An 18,281-nucleotide genomic window follows, 5' to 3' on the forward strand; every position below is an offset into this window, starting at 1 on the left:
AATGGTACGAATTGCACGATTTATTTTCGACTTCATTGGTAATATCGCACCACAGTGTTGTGCCTGAGAGCGCTGATCGCCATCCCATTGGCTCTGATCTTCGGTCTCGTCGGCATGATGCTTGCGCTCAGATCTGTGGAGTCTGTTGAGCAACTGCGAAGTGTTCGGGATCACCTTCCCCACCTCCAAGGAATGGAAAGAGTAGGGTTTGCATTTTACTCGTAACTAGGGGAATATGTAGATCATCACGTCTGGCAGGAACCGGTTGCATGGTGTTCGTGCATGAAAATGTACTGCATTGTCATGGCGAATCTCTCCTACCATTTCCTTTCAAGGCAAGTTGAATAAGCACACTTTCCATCTACTTCTATCATTACGGCTAACAATAATACAGCCTGTTGCCATACCGCTATGGTGTGGCAGGGATCCTGACGAGCAACGTGATGATCGCTGGACTGCTTTATTTGGCATACCTGGTGCTGGTCTCGTGTCTTGTATTACGCAAGATTAGAGCGGACCCTGACAGCCGCAAAGTGCAATGCCGCATTGTTTCCTTCAACTGCGCATACATTGTGGCCTCCGGCGTAACTTTCTACACTAATGTAAGATTCATTCATTTATGGGCACCGGAAGGAGCAACAGTAAACAATTGAACACAGTTGGTTGCGGTCTACTACGGCGTAGGTGACTTCGTCGCCCTGGAGCCAGGTTTGTCTCCATCATATACATGTTTCTTGCGAGCCTCACCCATTACTGCTCTATAGCCGTATTCTTCGCCGCCAATCGGATCTTTGAGCTTAACCTGGGAACAATTGTCGCACTCATTGCGCTTCTTTCCATGTGGGCTGTTGGATATCATGAGCAGGGTAAGGATTTTTCAACAACCAGGCTTCGACACAGATTAGCACTTTCTGAATTTAGGTCAAATGGATGAGAGCGGAAAGAATGTGTCTTCGATGTCCTCAGTGGCTCTGTCCACTCATGACGAGTCTCGCAGGGCACTGGAAGAGGCACTCAACGAAATGCGCAGTGGTGTGTACAAGGAGTAATCTTGTGCACCAAAACACGTTTTCGGCATTTGCCCCAACTTTACACAAATGTTCTAAGACACTATGCGAAAAGATCAATTCTAAAAGAGTACAGTTCTTAAAAAAGTAGGCCGCTCCCAAAAGCTTGAAACTGCTTAGATGAATAACTAGATAGTTGTGGACCTCTGGAACAGAAGAATGCGTGCTAGGTGGTAACTATGTGAACAACATGTGGTCACATTATGTTATGGTTTTATATCTGTGCCGAAGACCTTCACGGCATCCAATGAAACGCATGTCACGCGGTTGTAGAGTTAGAGGGGCGGGGGGTCACTTCCCACTCGCTCGTTGCCTTTTCGTTGAAAAAAGATTTTTATATAGTTATTTTCCCCATAATACGCTGCAATACATTTCCTTCGAAGTGAAACGCAGATGTAACATCATGCGCTGACATTCCTTGTGCGCCTTCTTAACAGTTGCATGCAATGATCGTTTCAGCATATTCACATGCTTTCTGGGATTTTTTCATAGAAGATACGCTTTACATTCATTCTTGTTGTTGGAAAAGGAGACTAACTCATCTTGTCCTCAGGCTTTGAGGTAGGATCAGCAAGCGGCTTCGTTCATGATAGGATTTACAGGTGAAGGGTAAGAAAACACCTGTGGAGGACCTACTTATGCGTTTTCTATACCTATTTGGAATACAAGTGATTCGGTCTTCGCCCTGAAATGAGTTGGCCTTTCACTATCTTGCCTTGCATACGTTAACAATGTTGCTTCGGCGTCTTTCAGTGCGTGTAGGCGCTGTACAGCAATTGGCGTCCGCCGAAAAGAGCATATTTAATCACGATGTATTTTGAGCCGTTCCAAGCCGTTTGCCTGCTGTAGAGGAGACAGCATTAGGGCACACCTCAACGAAATGGAGCGGTTGCTCTCCAGCTCAATTTGTTCTTTGGCTTACGGGTCTCTTGCTGAAGGACGAGCTACAGTGGATACTCATCTACTTGCACTGTGCCGACCGCACTACAAACCACCGAGTGCAATTTTCCCCGTGGCAAGCTACGTGCTGCCATTACCGCAATATTGTTTTAGTTCTCGCTCCCGGGAAGTCTGCGACATCTTATTTACGCCGCACAGTCCGTCGCTGGCGTTAGCGTGCACGTCTGAAAATGATCTTCTTACGTTCGACATGAATTGCGGCTCTTTCATCTCAGAAATTCAGCTGAGTCCGGGGAGTGGTGCAAATGCAAATAATGGCCACCGCCGTTCATGTACCCATATAAACCGAGACCCAGGTGCCCCTCTCATCTTTTCCGGCGCTCCAAATGGCGATGTAATGGTGTTCGACGCGCGTACTTCAGGCATCACTGCAAAGCTCCTTGGGCAGAAGTTCTGTCCGACGTTGCGTCTCCCGTCTGCACATGACGGCGCTGTGTGTGGGATTGGCACAGGAATAGCGCTCCATCCGCAGCTTTTCCTCACTGGAGGCCGGGAAGACCGGTGGCTCCGCCTTTTTGACCTCCGATTTCCGTTTCATTATAGTTCTGCAGGTTCCAGCAACGGAGATCCCGTCGCGTATCCGCTGGAAGCAAGGAGGTTAGGACCAAGCGAAGACCATGGTGCTGGATGGCGGACTTGCTTCAAGGCGTTCGATGTGTCTCCAGATGGATCGTTGCTGGCAGGTTCTGTTGCTCGTCATCGTACTGCTGAGCCCACAAGTATGGATCGGAAGCTGCAAGGAACCGATGGCGAAACAGTGCTCCTCAGCCTATCGGATGGATTACGCACTGTCAAAACCATTGCATCTGCTGATGCTTGCGCAGCAGAGTACGTTCAGTTTTCGCCTAACGCCAAGTATATTCTGCAGACGGGCGGCGTTGGAGGAACCTTCTGCAAAATGTGCTGGCATTGCGAATGCCGCTGCCTCTGTGTGTCGAAGCTCCGCCAAGAACAGTTGGACAAGCAGGCAAATGGCACCACCGAAAGTCATTATAGTGTGTCTGACATTCGAGGTTGGGAAAAAAACGTAATATCTAGCTCACGAAGTACTGATGAGCTGGAGAGTTCACCTCAGGAGACTGGGATTACCTCTTACTGTTCGCGCGCGCCATATCGGTGCATGTATCATCGAGCACAACTAGTAAATCTTGTCCAGTCCAATAGAACTATCAACCTCAAAAGTCCCGCGGATGGTGCCGTTGCCTTCACGGATTCGTTTTGCTTATCTCACTCATTCAAAGGGCTGCAGCAGCACGCTGCCCAGTTGGATTGGCCGAGGTATGAAGGACTGGCAAAGGACCTCACAAGACCAGTGATATCCGCAGCGGCAGGCAACGGCAGTTTCCTTCGTATTCTACATTTCACACTGCAGGGCCCGACAAGCAGGTATGCTCACAAATGCAGGCAAAGGTTTTGGAAGTATCTGGCCAAGATCCAGAGTTCAGCAACCACTCCTACTGGACATACTAGTTCTGGTTCCAAGGCTATGCACCGAGAAGTGAAATGTGGTAAGCTACGACCAGTTATGCGACCAACAAATGGAAGAGATATGGACTGCGCCCATAGCGGCGGTGACATGCCGCTTTGCATGGCTGGTGCTGGCACCCATGACTCCGTACGAACGACCCCACAGATAGAAGAAGCAGCTGTTGATAAATCAAACGCAGTTACCAAGCCGTTGCTATTTCCCCTTCTCCACCCGCAGCTGTCGCAGTTCATCTCGAGCTGTGGGCCACTACACCCAGCATTCGTCCGAGCAGAAGCAGCAACGTCCCCTTTTAAGTGCAGGCTATGGGGAGGCCTCGTAGTTGGATATGGTGGCTCTACAGCGGATGGCTGTGGGGGTGCCCGGATCTATGACGGCCTAAAATTGTGGGACTCCACGACAGGCGTCGTACTAAGCTGGACAGAAGGCGACTTGGTGAGTGCAGACATGACCGCATGCATTTCTGTCGTTGCTGTTGCCGCAGTAGAACTGCAGTTTTCAAGTAAATGTGACGATGCGTAAGCAGGCTGGCAAGCAGCGTGTTCAGGAATCCAGATCACCCCGGTGTGTAGAATGGCAAAAAAGTGAATAGCAAGATGCCTGTTCGTATTGAAACTTGGCTCTAAAAAGGGTATGGTGTCGGTTTTCAGGCACGAGAAGACAATTTGACTTGTATTGCACCTGTTCCAGACACCAGCAACTGCCTCCTGGCCACCGGAGGGTATCATCCTGTTGGTGCTAGGAACTGCCAGAGTTCTTCCCCATCATCGGGACTCACGTTTTGGTCCCTGCGTCGCCGGGATGACCTCATCATGTATGCCCTCGAGGGGTCTCTTTCCCTTGAGGTAGAGTCAGAAGACTCTGAAGCCTCCAGTCACTGACTGACAGGTCAAAGCAACCACCCTGGCGGGCGCCACAGAAAAATGTCCGCGATGTTTCAGCGTTTGCTGAAGCCGCTGGCGAACAATAAGATTAGAGATACCCAGCGAGCAGCATAGATATGCAACTCGAAATTGACAGCATGATGCACACATGTTCAGCAGCATAATTCTACCTTTTCACATTGTGCATGTGCGCATGAGGAGCACGAGCCTGCGCCGACAAACTGAGGTGTCTCTGGCGAAAATCATTAGGCTTCACATATCCGCAGGGCAACATAAATAGAGTAGGGAGAAAGTGCTACAGCTACGTTAGTCGTCAATTACTCGTTTCCGCCTGCTAACGGGTCGGCGTTTAGCAGCACCACGTACAGCCTTGGCTCTGGGCTTTGCTTCTTTTGGAGTAGCATCAGCAGATCCTGCTTTGCAAGCACCAGGTTCTGATGCTGCTTCTGCAGGCGCGAACAGATCCAATGTATCTGATACACCTAGACAAGCATTAGCTGCTGAGCTGCTGTTGTGCTGCTCGTCGTTCCCGTTGTCCTTCCTTACTGTCAGTTGACTGTTGGCCGGCGAGCCGACTGTCTCGTTTGCTTCTAGCTGCACTTGATGCTGCTGAGCACCCAACTCCCTTGCCTCATCTTCCAACTCCTCATGCTGCAGCTGAAGCGCTTGGAATTCAGCTGCGGCAGGGGCAGATGCTTCCTGTGGGTCAGCCTGCGCATCGACAGCCATTGGGGCTGCTTCTTCTCTTGCAGGTTCAGGCGCCGGTGGGAGTGGTTGCTGTTGCACCAGCGCGAGATCAATCAAATGTAGCATCGCTGCAGCGTCTTCCTCTGTGAATCTGAACGCCGCATGTAACACGGGCAGGGCCGCAGCCCGTCGGCACCAGCTATCCTGCAGTGCTTCTCTTGGGCTACGGGTGCAAGTGCAGCTAAAAGCAGCTAAAATTAATAATTTTGGGACCTTTGCACACATAGAGGACCCATGCAGCGGTCCTTGCAAGCGCTAACCTGTTTGGACAGTCGTCCAGGTACGTGTATATTTCAACGGGCTTGAAGGCCCCCAAGTTCATTATGGTTAGCAACTCCAGATCAGTGAGGCCGAAACGATGCACTAAGGCGTCAAGGCACTCGCGACAATGCTTGCTGATGAGGGACAAATTTCCCCCTTGGCGGTTGCCGGTAACTCCACTTGTTCTTCTGTTTCCCGTTTGGCCCGAAGGGCTACGCTTCGTTGGGGCCTTTGTGTTATTGTGCATGCGGGTTCGATCTTGAGAGCTCCGCGGGTCAGGCGGCACCCGCGCGAGGTGAAGGTAAGGACACGTCTTGCGAATATAATCCTGTACCATTTGGTTGAAAGTGTGCTGGTAAAGCAGCTCCTTCACGTGGTCCAGCTTGAGACGCTCAACAGTCGGCTCGCACTGCCCATTGGCGCCGCTTTGGCGGTCGTTACTGTTCCGAGAGTCTCCCTTGGAGTCTGCAGCTGGTGCGGCGCTGCCTGGACTGGCAGAACTTGGCTTGCTTGCATGACGCAATAAGCTCTCGACGGATGGAAGTAATTGTTGCTGTTGGACTAGAAGCAACATTACTTCCATGTTAGTTATCACATCGCATCGTTCTTCCAGCACTTTCATTTTGCAGGCACGAAGGAAGAAATGAAGTCGCTTTCAGAACAGTAGCTATACTCACTGCCCTTCGCGTGATCGGCACTGGGGGCTCCGCTAAGTCTTCATGAGCACGTACACTTCTTCAGCCTTGGTACATATGAATGTGGACCAAGTAGAAGTGAGCGCATTCGATGCGCATTCTGTCCTGCCATTGAAGCAAAAACCTTGAAGGGGCTCTTAGATACAGTCCCCACCTCAACTCTGCCAGCCTCCAAAGAGCAGTAAAGCGTTTAATTAAGCAAATTGTAGTGAATGACCGCGAACAGGAGTAGATAACCGACGGCGCTTAAACAGACCCTGGAGCCGCAAGTAGGAAAGTAATAAAGTTCCGGCGCAAGATACGCCTTTACGGAAATTATTCGTAAAATAATATGTACTGAATGGACCTGTCACGCTTTCATGAAAGAAAGAAGTGACGTTTGAGTTGTCCATGCATATTTCGCTGCCTGAGTTACGCATGCTTGCCAGCCCTATGAGCATTGCTGGCATCTTCAACGGGCGAAAGTGAGTTTTGAGGAATTGCAGTTGCTAGTTTTATACGATTTAAAACAGATAGAGTGGAACTAGTGAGACATAGTAGCTGCCAACTCTTTCCCGCAAGGGGATTTGGGGCCCTCTTCACAAGACCAAGCGCTAGCTCAGGAGACCGTTGTCGGCCTAGTCTTGGATGCATGTCATGCGTGAGGTGGAACAAATACCTCGTGTCTATAAATGAAGGCTTTTCACGGGACAGCTGAGCAGCTCCTGTGGAGTGGTTGATGGTTTGCTCTCAGCCCCAGCAGCGCCCGAGTAGAGAAAAGCATGTCCCTTTTCTTCGCCCGTTTGTTGTTTACTGGAGATCTTCGCATAGCAGTCTGCACATGGTCTCAAGATGGAACAAGTGGACTTGTTTCTCACACACATCCCTCCAGTGACTCGGGTCTGTCTCGTGGCGTCCACCGTGTTGATGGCACTATGCACGCTTGAGATCATCTCTCCGTTCTCTTTATATATGAACTGGCAGCTTGTATTTGCACACGCACAAGTCTGGCGCTTAATTACCTGTTTCCTTTTCTTTGGAACGTTTTCTTTACACTTCTTCTGGAATGTTTATGTCTTGATCTTCTACTGCTCAACCTTGGAGGAGCATCGCCGCAGTGCGACATTTCTGTGGATGCTTATATGCACTGGGGGCCTTCTTCTGGTACGTCTAAGTAGCAGTTACATTATAGGCGCGTTTGCAGCTGTCGTTGATGGGAAACCCTCTATAATATAAACAGATGTGACAGCCGACCCCATGTCCCCTTCCTAATTTTTTCATCGAAAACAATTTGTTCGTTGTGTCGCCTTCTTTGACCAACATTGTGTTTTTCAGGCGTTCTCATACATTTTCGGAGTCAGCTCATACTTCTTCAGCGGCTCGATGATCAACGTCATGACCTACATCTGGGGTCGACGAAATCCGAATACTCGTCTGTCCATTTTTTTTATGCCTGTACAGGCTCCCTACCTTCCATTTTTACTTGCATTGCTATCATTGTTAGTGGGGTGGAACATGGCGGACCATCTCGTTGGCATTGCAGTTGGACACTTTTACTACTTTTTCGAAGATGTCTACCCTCTGTTGCCCACGAGCAAGGGATTCCGCATCTTCCGCACACCTCGAATATTGATGTGGCTCTTGAAACAGCCGGAAGACTAGACTGATGCGCCTGCTATACGCGATGTTCGGACTCTCGGAAAGCAGCCGTGAGGCAATTCAGTGGGCATTGTATGATAGCAGTCACCGCAGGATACAATGGACTGCGGCTGGGCCAATTAGTACGTTACCGCACCTCTCAGCTGTCGGTTTAGAAGCTCGTGCTAGACAAATAGGAGTAAAGTTTGCGGTTTAGTAGGACTGAGCTGAACATGCCTTGCAACCACTCCAATGGGCCTTGGTCTTGGCTTCCTGCGAACTGGAAGGCTGGTTCCCGGTATGCTCAATTGTTAGAACTGGTGCAAACAGCGGCGGGAGACTTCTTCTTTTGTTAAGCCAACTCAAGATCCGACCATGGTGGCTTCAGCGAGGTATATTCACTTGGTGGATCCTGCTTTTTCTTTTGCCAAGGGCCTACTGGCGACCAGTATAACATAAAGTTCTGTCGTTTCTGCGTGGTCAAGAGGTGGCACGGCTTAGGCAGTCCTGTATTAGTGCTACTGATAGGAGCCGATACTTTTTCGACTTATGCACTTACCTGTCGTTGCTCGCTTGAGTCGCTTCTCGAGAAAGAATTGCACCCAGACGCTGGGGCGAAGAGCTTTTCAGCCATTCGGCTTAACGTGCAACGAAGTAGGCAGTCAAGTGTTTACTTTGGGGGATGATACAGAAGTTGCTAGGCGCAAAGGAGTTGTACAAATAATTACAAGCATGAGCTAGGTGGAACACCGCGCTAGTATATTTAGCACGTATGACTGCCTTCGGTTTAGTGTGAATTTCAGACTTGGAGACCATACACAGTAGTAACACTCAGAAGAGTCCTTGAAGCCTGCCCGGGATGAGCGTAGGATTAGCATAGAGCATGCAAAGGGTGGACGCATTGGTGCGCATTCATGCGAAGCTGTGGCGGCCCCAAGAGAAACGGGTGGGGGGAAAAGTTTTTCTATGAGAGTTCAAATCTCTCCTTCCGTATTAAATATGAATAACTCCACAGGCTGGGATCGTAAATAAGTAAATTAGATAATAACTCTGGTTGAAGAAGCAAGAAGCTGCTCCCCATTAAAGTATCACTTGAGTTGGGTTCATAACGTCGTGAGGCAGTTCGGTCCATATCCGGTGTATACAAAATAACATTGAGTTTTTCTTTGAGTACGAGGGGACCAAAGAGCGGCAGCACAGCGAAGTAGGCAGCAATCCACTAGCAGTGCGTTGCGACATCCTCCCGGTGTGAGGGGGTCTCTTCCGTTGCTCATGTAAATGCTGTACAGTTACTTGCTCACGCTCCTTCGTGCAGACAGAGGCGCGGCGAAACTACAAAGCTTTCCGGTTATCTCTAATGTTCTTCCTTGCTTTGGATCTCCATTCTGCTTCTGATACGAGGTCAAATATCTTCCGCCCGCTTTTTCGTGTGGCCAGCGGTAGGAGCGCCATATTGCTGAACCTGACCTTCGGCTAGTAGTTTGAGTTTCACCAAACTTTGTGCTTCAAGCAAATGCTAGCTGCAATCTTCTCTCAGCCATAGGGATCGAAGGGAGACACCATATGATCCAACTTCTAGCCTGAATCCGCATCTAAATAATAGTCAGCGTGTGCAGTTGCCTTTCTCTCAGTCATTGAAGGCGACCGTATTTCAGTGCCGCGTTCTTCATGCCGCAACCAGTGGTAGTTCCGCAGGCTGCGATAGGATGGCTCGCGAAACCGTTTCCTTCGGAAACTAAACCGAAATAGGCTTGTCAAGACTACTGCCTTACACCGCAATAATTTCACTAGAAGTGAAATTCTTGGAAGTTTTCGATGGGTTTGTTTCAGTGGGCTTGTCCAATGGACCTGCCTCACGTTTTCGGTTGTGAAGAGATGAGGCACGCCCTAGTAAACTGGGCTCTTTGGAGCAAGAGTACTAGTGCTTTAGTCAGGTTATGGCCTTGAATTAGTGAAGGATTCGTTATACTTAGCCAAACTGGGGACTGCGCCCGACGTGCTCTTGTCCACAGGCAAGCGTCAGGTTGCAAATATCATCCAAACCGCGTCGTTATTTCAAGAACTGTCCGGAACGAAATCCCACGCAGAACGTATCTAATAAAGTACCTAAGATTGGTTATTCTTCCTCTCTAATCTTATCACTGGTCTGAGCGCGTGACGGAGCCAGCAGTACACCCTAGCGATCTCCTCCGCTACTTCTCGAACTGGCAACTAGAAAAGCATTCCTCATAGTCTCCTTCAGTTCAAATTTTGCCACTTTTGTGGTTGTGAGAGCGTGTATGGAAGAAGTTGTCAAACTCTGTGGCAGAAGATGACCTGGCAGGGTGAAATTCTGCTTAGTGAAATTCCCACCGTTCCAGAAGGACAGTTTGGGTGAACGGAATTTCATTATACAAGAATAAACCTAAGACACATGTTATTATTGCATCAGATCATACACGCAAGCTTTTAACTGCAATAAAGCTCGTAAAACTCTTCATTTTACAGGCACTTGGGAAAGACGTGATCTTAGTGACCTATCACAAACGACACGCAACTTCTTGAATTCCCCTCACAGAGGCTTCGTTCGACAACATGACGACTAGAAAAGTATTTAAAACACATGTAAAAGTAATTGGACCACTTTGCGGGCCACATTTGCTCATTTGTTGCAGGGTTTGCAAGATGAAGTTGACCTTCAGGCCGTTGCCATACAAGCGTACTAGTCTGTATTTCGTGACAGCTTGTTTGTAGGTAGCTGCGTTCTCCGTGTCATTTTGTAGTACAATATGTTTAGTGGACGCACAAATTAATCGAAACCATCGGCTTCAGCACCAACTCGAGAAAATGGCTGCGCAGGAAGCCGGCTTCGGTCGGATTTCGGACGACCAGATAGCAGCCGTGATTCGGTATTCTGACGAATGGGCATTTATTGAGTACATGCTCCAAATAAGCACACGAACGTCTCGTGTGAAGCTTCTCCAGGCGTGGCACCTGTCTCCGCCGCAGGTGGTGAACCAGTTTGAGAGACGTACAGCCGTGAGATCAACGTCGTCAGACTAAATTGCTCAGTTTGCGCCAAATAGGCGTGCAAATGGCCATGAATATGACTAAAAATTGCCAGCCTTCATGCACCGAGAAGCATGCGAAGAAGCGCTCTCCCTTTGGTCTCTGTGCAGCGGCGTCTGGTGGTTTATTCATTCGTGGAAGCTTCACTGCTTGACGAGGAGAACACTATTCAAAATGTCACTAGACGCGGCTTCAAAATTGACTCTAGGGGTATGAAATTTGTACTCGGAAATTTCAGGTGTGTGGTGTTAGTCTTAACACTGCACAACTTCCAGAACAAAAGCACCAAAGTTGTCGCCGTCTGTTGCCTTCTCTTGGCGGATGTGAGGCCACTGAAGCACAGCGAAGGCGACTATACGCTTGTGCATATTTGTTAAGCCTGCAGGGAATTCCTCTTCTTCGCGGGGCATCAGCTCAAGCTGTGGATCCATTCACACTCCCATCATGTAGGCAATAGCTCTACAAGGGGCTGCTACTCCACACATTACATCCTCCACCAGCAGGCAGCAAGCACACCTGCTTCTGTATCCTGGTCCTCGACAAAAACTGCCATATGTTCTTTGCCCTGTGGGGTTCTTCCGTTTTCGATATTAGTGATCCTCTGTCCTTTCCCAAGATGCATACAAGTGTTCCAATGTGTGCTGCGCAGCTGAGTTGACGACCAGTGCGAAAGAGCAACAAAAAGATGAACGCTCGGCTTTCATTGAGGCGGCGAAATCCCAACTTCTCAGTGGAGAACGACGTGTTTATGAGTTTTTTCTGTGCAAAGTTGGTGAGGAACCGTCGTAACAAATTCTGCAGCGGCGCAGCTCGCAGCTGCCTCCTTTAAAGGGGCTAAAGGCTACTTGTGAGCCGTTGCATTAATTCGATAGCGAAAGTATCCCGTGTAGGCTACTTGCGTCTCCAGCGAAGCAAACTGTACTGGGGATCGCTGTACGGGTGCTCCAAAAGTTTTGTTTGTCATCAAAGACTCGATTTTGCTCGGTCTTCAGGAGTAGGTCACTCAGTGGTCATGAAGGATGAAAGGGAAGCGTCAGGAGAACGCACCACGCTTCCTCAGGAATACGATAGTGCGTATCTTGAAAATGGAAACACAGCCCCTACAGAGACACTCACTGTCTTCTTTGATGATCCTGACCAGTACTTGACTAAAGGCTCGTCTAGTGTCAGGAGAAGGGAAGCCATTCAGCAGGTCAAGAAGGGGCTCTCCATGGCTACAGCAGGAGTGTTGCCTCAACACACAATGCGCCAGGAATATGTTGTCTACGATTCATCACAGGTTAGATCACTGCAAGACCAGCAATGGATACAAAGTCTGGTATTTCGACTTTCGCCCAGACAAGTTTGTTGGTTTCTTATGTGGCAAAAATGTCACGTAGCCGCCGCTTGCTGAAGAACTTCAAAGTGTGTCATGCGAATTGCACCTTGCGGCATCTTAGGTATTGCCAGTTTACTTGGTGCTCTTTGAAGTAGATTCTACAGAACCTGAGCTATTTGCCGTACCCCTATGTGAAGCTTGCCAGGACTTCCCTGCTTCAATATGGTGCCCAGCGGACACGGCCAAGTACGAGTGCACAAATTAGAAAAGTTGATAAGACTCATATAAAAATTCAAAAGGCACAGCACATGGTGTTTTCCCATTACATTCTCTTTGTTCTGGACTCGTTTCCTCAGGCTGTGTGAGGCTTGTGACGGGCGCCTACACTCCCACAACAAGCTTGTTTCAAGGCACATTAGAGTCCCTCTAAATGAGGTTAGAAGCTCACAGGTTCCGTAGATTGATGCCCCAAGAGCTAGATTGTGTTTTGAAGGGAAGCACAAAGTGCTGCTGCTTCCCTGATTTCGTGAGCGCTCAGATGCCCAAACCAAGTGGACGGTGCAAGCAACATACAGAAGAAGCCTACGAGTCATTCTGTACAATGTGTCATGCTCCTGTCTGCCGACTTTGCCGACCCAACCACATCCACGCAGATGTAACGGGTGGCTCAGCCGCCAACGACTTCGAAGGTGACTAGGGCTTGACAGGACGCCGGTAGGGCTAATGAATGAGACTTCCGGTGGTAGTATGGACCTCCATTGTGGCGGCTGGCCTACAGACTTGAAGATGCCTGCGTGCGTGCACGCTTAATGCACGCAGGAACGCCCACATTAATATCGCTTTCACTGGCATACTCTGGTGTTTTAGAGAGAGCTCGCCAACCCCACCTCATTTTAAATAAGCGCAAGACAGACCTGAAAGAAAGGCTCGAAAGGCTTCAGATTCTGATTGAGTAGGTCTTGCCAGGGCTTTTGCTGGCTGCTTTTGCTTCTTTTGACCTGCGACTGCAAAAGCCGTTGCCGCTGTCCTTGCTCTTTTATTCAGCGGCGCTCGCTGTAACTATCGATCCGTCGAGCAGAGGTGTTACTCCATCCTGGGAGAATCGATGAATCAGCTTAAGGTGAGCAACCAGAGCTCTGTAACAATCCACCGAAACTATCTGAAAGCCCCTTGGCTAGCTAGATACATCGTGACTTCAATGGCGACTACGTTCCGTGGAAGCAGGTACTTTGCTCTGCCTCCGCACCGCAAAAAACTGCGAATTTCTTAGCTATGTTGTGAGCCGCATATCCCCCCAGTCGTGCACGGAAGATAAAATGGGTGCAGTTCTGTCCCAGCAATTCGAGCTGCAAAGACGGATGGATATGATTGAGTGGAGCGAGCAATTTCTGCGGCTTTTGCGTTCCGTACTACCCCCAGCCGACTTCTTGGCTGCATGGTGATTCGTGATTGCAACCTGAACCCTATGGCGTCCCCACTTCCAAACTGCATCGAGAGGCTCATAAGCTTAATTTGGCTCGTAGAAACACAGTTCAGTAGTGTGTTTTCTTCCATTGTGGAATGATGTGCAGGCTTCGGCAATGCCGCCAAAGAGACGAAGTAGAATCGCTCAGCGGCGACTGGTCAGACCTCTCCCAGATGGTTTTGGTGAGCTTGATACAAGATTACAACGAACTAGCTGGGATAGTTAAGACCTCAGTAACACGTCTACAGTAAAGAAACACTATACTAGGCGAATCTATTTGGGGATATTTGTGCACCGAATATTCAGCCAAACATGCGTCTGGACGGTACGGTCGAATTTCTTACGGACTCCGCACTGCGACACAGAGAATTGCATCGGATACAAGGTAAAAGAGAATGAAATATATCACGTTCCCTCGCTCGACCGGCTCGACCGGCTCCGGGCGCCGGTCAGTTTCCCTGAGGTCAGTGATGAGTCTTGGAGCGAAGTCATTAGCCAGCAAGCCAGCAAGGAAGTTCCGTACTACTCTCTACGAGGTTTACTGTTTTTGCATAAACGGGCTTTTGTTCTTGCCTTGGCGTATGCTGCTGTCTCTCAGACACAGGCTCTGCGTAGAAGCAAGTGTCGTTCCCGCAGTACAGACTTTGTAGCCTACCACAGTGCCTTGCATGTAATTCCGTCAGTTGCAATAGGGGCCTTACATACGACCCATAACATTACATAGCACTACAAACATCTAAGCTGCAAATGTAGCTATCCAGAGTACGCATAGAAACCCCTTGAAGTGAAGCACACCGCATGACCACTTTACGCGCACTTCCAATGTACAAGGCGGAACTGCAGTCGCCGTCCAATCTTTTCCCCGCACGCAGCGTGCGTAGCAGTAGCATGCTTTAAACGCAGGTATTCATGCAACCCATTTGGAAATTTGGCCGTTTGTCCGCCGCAGTATTGCTGGTTTTGCCTTGGTCTTGGCACTATTTGGTTTGTGACGGCATTGGTAGTGACGATTAACTCCTTCAAAGACTATCCTGCCTTCAAAACGCTGTGATCCGTCATCGTCCACACTCGGCTAGCATATATCAGATCAATAGCGTTGTTCGATTTAATGGTTCCCTGCACTACAACACGAAGCCTTATGGTCCGATTGAGCGAAACATCAGCTCTATATTGAGCCCAATTCGGGTGCTAGTAAGATCCCATAGCTCCATCGCTCCCCTGCGACACCTTGAATGCGGGAGAGTCATCTCCTATCTTTGCGCCTACCGGCTGTCCTTACTCACTCCAAAACAGTACACCAAGAATTCAGCCTCGTGCACAGTGAGGCCGCGCTTGGTGGCCTTTGATCTCTGACGCATTCAGCTTGTACGGCCTGCTTGCCCTTGAATTCCATGCGGCACGGAACCAACGAGTGCGTTCAATGGCTGACGCCCCCTAGCTGAGGAAACAAACACAGGAGGATCCAGCAATTCTCGAGTCTAGTGAGTAGAATTTCCTGTCTTTGTGTGGGCTGAAGCTCGCTGTGTCTTGCAGACTATTAATGCGACAGCAACCTTGAGAATATGGTCCCGCTACACCCACTTCCCCCTAAGTAGAAAGAATTCGGCTCAGTCACGTTATGAAGGACCTTGCTTCTACTACAAAGGTGCTTAGTATTTCGCTGTCTCACCAGAGTTGACTCCTTCCACGGCATCCAACGTGTTATGTGGCCCTCCAAGCACAGCTAAAAGATTGCGGCATTCAATGAACCCCTCTGGAGCGCGAAATTCACTCAGTTCCTCGCTTCGTTTACCACAGGCTGTAGTTTGTGGTTCATTTCTTTTCGCTGCGCGCCCGCCTTGTGCCCTCTCGGTTGCTCCATTTCGCATCTCGTTCGCAGAATGTGAAATTCCTTGGTAATACTGCAGAACAGCTTCTAGCGGTGCAGCATGCCTCTCTCGAAGTCTTCTGAACAGTCTTAAGAAAACGCTGCGGGGAAAAGCTTTCGCCCCCAGCGACTCCTTGTATGGCAGCTGCATCCCCAAGTCCAGAAGCTCATACCCTGGAGTCTCACGCATAACGCAGCAAGCAATGCAGCTTAGCCATAACTGAACTTACGACTCCTACGCGCGTGCAGCGTGAACAGCACAGCGGCCGGGATCGTGTTCCCATGCGCAGCCGAATTGCTTTGGTCACCTGATTTACTGAGAAGCAGCCGAGTAGCTGCAAGTTGAGCAGTGCCAGCTGAGTCAGCATCCGTGAAAGCGGTGAGACTGGTGTAGACACTGCCTATGGAGACACCAACTTCTCCAGCTACAAGACAAAGGTCCTTATACCTTGAACTCGGCTCCCCTACATGACTAGACGAGCCAAGAGAAGCCAACACTTCCGACAAATCCGTTGTGGTTGCAGATGCTTCTTCTGCGGAATCAATTGATGCTTCCGACTCTTCCGATGAGATGCGCTGCAATGGCATGAGCTTAACTTTTTCTATGTTGCAAAGCGGCACCCAAACCTCGAAACTGTGAAGCTGCACATCTTCAGGACAGTCTTCATTGCAGGGCTTTGCAGGCGCGCAACCGCTACTGCCACATGATTCGCCAGGAGACCCCTCAGTCACGTCTCCCCGCCTACGTTGTAGTTCGGTGTCACGCAGAGTTCGTCGGTGTAAAGCTCTGAGGCACTTTGGTGGATTTCAAACCGCGCAACACACATATGTTTGCGATGCGACTGCAGTTGTTGGTACGCAGGCCTGATACAAGGCTTCCCTTTGAGGTGTAGACGTTCACAATTGCGATGACAGAGGGATACACCTCCATACGACTCCCCTGTCCCCGCAAAGGCAGCATCGAGTAATCGTTTCTCCTGTGCGTTAACATTTTCAAGTAAGAAAAACACAAACCAGCTCACCTGCCTCACAGGCTTCCAAAGCCAGTTTTCTCCATGACGCCGCACACAACCAGCCAGCACCTGCATCCAGACTCAGTAAGCCAAAGGTACACATGGTGAAAACGAGACAAAGCAGAGGGCGCTCATTTCTGAAAAGTCTATAGGACTCCACTTCTGAATGCAACAGATCAGCACCTCGTCAAACGCCTTGTCCATAGAGAAAAGAAAATGCCGAGCTTTGCGTCGCAGATTCTTTGAGGCTGGAAGTGCCCCTGTCCCGGCCTTCAGCAGAAGGCACATCCGTTCTAGGTGTAACTTAGGCAGCAGCAACGTTGTGCCGGAATCTGCAGAAAAAAACAAACTACAAGAAAAGCTGGCACAAAACTGACTGGAGAATCCCTCAGTTTGCCAGTCTGTCGTGGTTATAGAACTTCACGGTCTGTCCTGCCATCTCGCACGCCACTGGGTTGTCGAGTACTCAACATAATTTCGCCTCCATATCTCTGTTTCTGATTCATGCAATGTCGCGTGTGGTTTGTGCACGGTGAGATTCGACATTCGCGTACCGTGTGAGTGTTGGAAGCACTCTGCTACTGGCAAGAAGCCAGCACGACAGAGCCTAGCATAGCTGCAGGGAGAAGCCTCCTTGGCCCACGCAAATGAGCCTAAGGCATGCAGGATAAAAGTTCTTTTAATGAGCATAAAGTGAACCTGTGGCGTTCCTTTGGATAGAGCTCGGTGAAGCGCTGCGTTGAGCTAGATCTGTGTATAGAGTTAAGAAACAAAGCTAAGCTCTAAAGAGATGCATATGCTGCTGCCAACCATTCTGCCTGCTTCCACACAAAGGTCTCAGTGAAATATTCAGTTCCCGAGAAAAGACTTGCCTGGGTAACCGCTCTGTGTGATTGCCTCCGCTAGCTGTTCCTCATTAGTGTTTTCTCCAACCATAGGTAGTTGTGACAGGTAAGGATTGCTTCTCAAGACAGCGGCAAGGCTGCTGGATGACGGAGTGGAGCAACTACAAATGCAGCAATGAGAACACCTACACGCGCGATGTTGCCGCTGTTCGTTTCGCCCATTCAGAGAGCAGTCCTCACAGACGCATTCGGAACAGCCATGACGGTGCCGGTCACCACAACTGCTGTCTGAGGGGTTATGAGCGAAGGGGACGCCCGGGACGCCCTCAGTAATGTCAAAATGGGTGCAGCTAGCAGCAGCGCTCCGGCTTGCTACAGAGGGCACCGCGGAACATGTGTGGCTTTGAGAAATATGTTCAGCATTATGACATGAGCATTTACAGCAGCAGCAACAACCTCTAACAGCAGCATCTGACAAAGAAGTTGAGGCACACAGTGCCATTTTCTGAAACGGCTCTACAGGGGCGGGCTCCTCCTGGAACCGAGTATTTAGGCCAAGTTTTGCAGCAACAGTTGGCACTTGACGCATTAACGAACCTGAAAACAGTGTTGATACCTGGAGAAGAATTCGCTGCTATCGAAGGAAACAAGCTACGTGCATGCTCATTCACCATGGGACGGGCTGCAGGCCAGGAACGGTGGCCAACACCGTTCATGAAATTGCCCCACAACTCGCATTTCATTGATAAATGTGCTACTCAAAGTGATAAAATGTAAAATTTAGGGCCTTGCGAGGTGCTGCAAGTACGAGGGTGTACCGGGAATATCAGCTACCAGCGCACGAAGGACAGACGCGAAGTGACGTGCTAAATTTCGAATTGGCAAATGCGGCGACGAATCCAGTAGAGAACTCAGATTGTGGCAGGAAAGAAGTGGGGTGACCATTGTTATCTATGGGAGGGCCTAGAAGGCCAGTGAAGCAGTTGTCGGCACCCTCTTAACACAACA

At 49.5% G+C, this 18,281-nt stretch overlaps 5 protein-coding genes across 5 annotated transcripts; 3 read left to right on the forward strand and 2 right to left on the reverse strand.

The window, feature by feature from the left end:
* Nucleotides 1–1,947: 1,947 nt before the first annotated feature.
* On the forward strand, nucleotides 1,948–4,394 carry ETH_00014740 (uncharacterized protein; the record flags this gene model as incomplete). Its single annotated transcript, XM_013376617.1, has 2 exons — nucleotides 1,948–3,948; nucleotides 4,164–4,394. The coding sequence occupies 2 exons, from the start codon at nucleotides 1,948–1,950 to the stop codon at nucleotides 4,392–4,394; spliced, it is 2,232 nt and encodes a 743-aa protein (XP_013232071.1).
* Nucleotides 4,395–4,703: 309 nt separating this feature from the next.
* Nucleotides 4,704–6,027, reverse strand: ETH_00014745 (uncharacterized protein; the record flags this gene model as incomplete). Its single annotated transcript, XM_013376618.1, has 2 exons — nucleotides 4,704–5,235; nucleotides 5,405–6,027. The coding sequence occupies 2 exons, from the start codon at nucleotides 6,025–6,027 to the stop codon at nucleotides 4,704–4,706; spliced, it is 1,155 nt and encodes a 384-aa protein (XP_013232072.1).
* A 904-nt stretch (nucleotides 6,028–6,931) lies between these two features.
* On the forward strand, nucleotides 6,932–7,741 carry ETH_00014750 (uncharacterized protein; the record flags this gene model as incomplete). The annotated part of the gene is made up of 2 exons (XM_013376619.1): nucleotides 6,932–7,243; nucleotides 7,415–7,741. 2 exons carry the CDS (start codon nucleotides 6,932–6,934, stop codon nucleotides 7,739–7,741), a joined length of 639 nt encoding a protein of 212 aa, XP_013232073.1.
* Nucleotides 7,742–10,543: 2,802 nt separating this feature from the next.
* On the forward strand, nucleotides 10,544–12,780 carry ETH_00014755 (B-box zinc finger family protein, related; the record flags this gene model as incomplete). Its single annotated transcript, XM_013376620.1, has 7 exons — nucleotides 10,544–10,735; nucleotides 10,876–10,975; nucleotides 11,415–11,537; nucleotides 11,758–12,044; nucleotides 12,205–12,329; nucleotides 12,440–12,518; nucleotides 12,622–12,780. 7 exons carry the CDS (start codon nucleotides 10,544–10,546, stop codon nucleotides 12,778–12,780), a joined length of 1,065 nt encoding a protein of 354 aa, XP_013232074.1.
* A 2,417-nt stretch (nucleotides 12,781–15,197) lies between these two features.
* On the reverse strand, nucleotides 15,198–16,632 carry ETH_00014760 (uncharacterized protein; the record flags this gene model as incomplete). The annotated part of the gene is made up of 4 exons (XM_013376621.1): nucleotides 15,198–15,589; nucleotides 15,724–16,210; nucleotides 16,438–16,497; nucleotides 16,612–16,632. 4 exons carry the CDS (start codon nucleotides 16,630–16,632, stop codon nucleotides 15,198–15,200), a joined length of 960 nt encoding a protein of 319 aa, XP_013232075.1.
* Between the last annotated feature and the right edge of the window lie 1,649 nt (nucleotides 16,633–18,281).

This window comes from Eimeria tenella, genomic scaffold, assembly GCF_000499545.2.
Source record: "Eimeria tenella Houghton genomic scaffold, Eth_scaff38, whole genome shotgun sequence".
In the NCBI taxonomy this organism is placed as follows: domain Eukaryota; phylum Apicomplexa; class Conoidasida; order Eucoccidiorida; family Eimeriidae; genus Eimeria; species Eimeria tenella.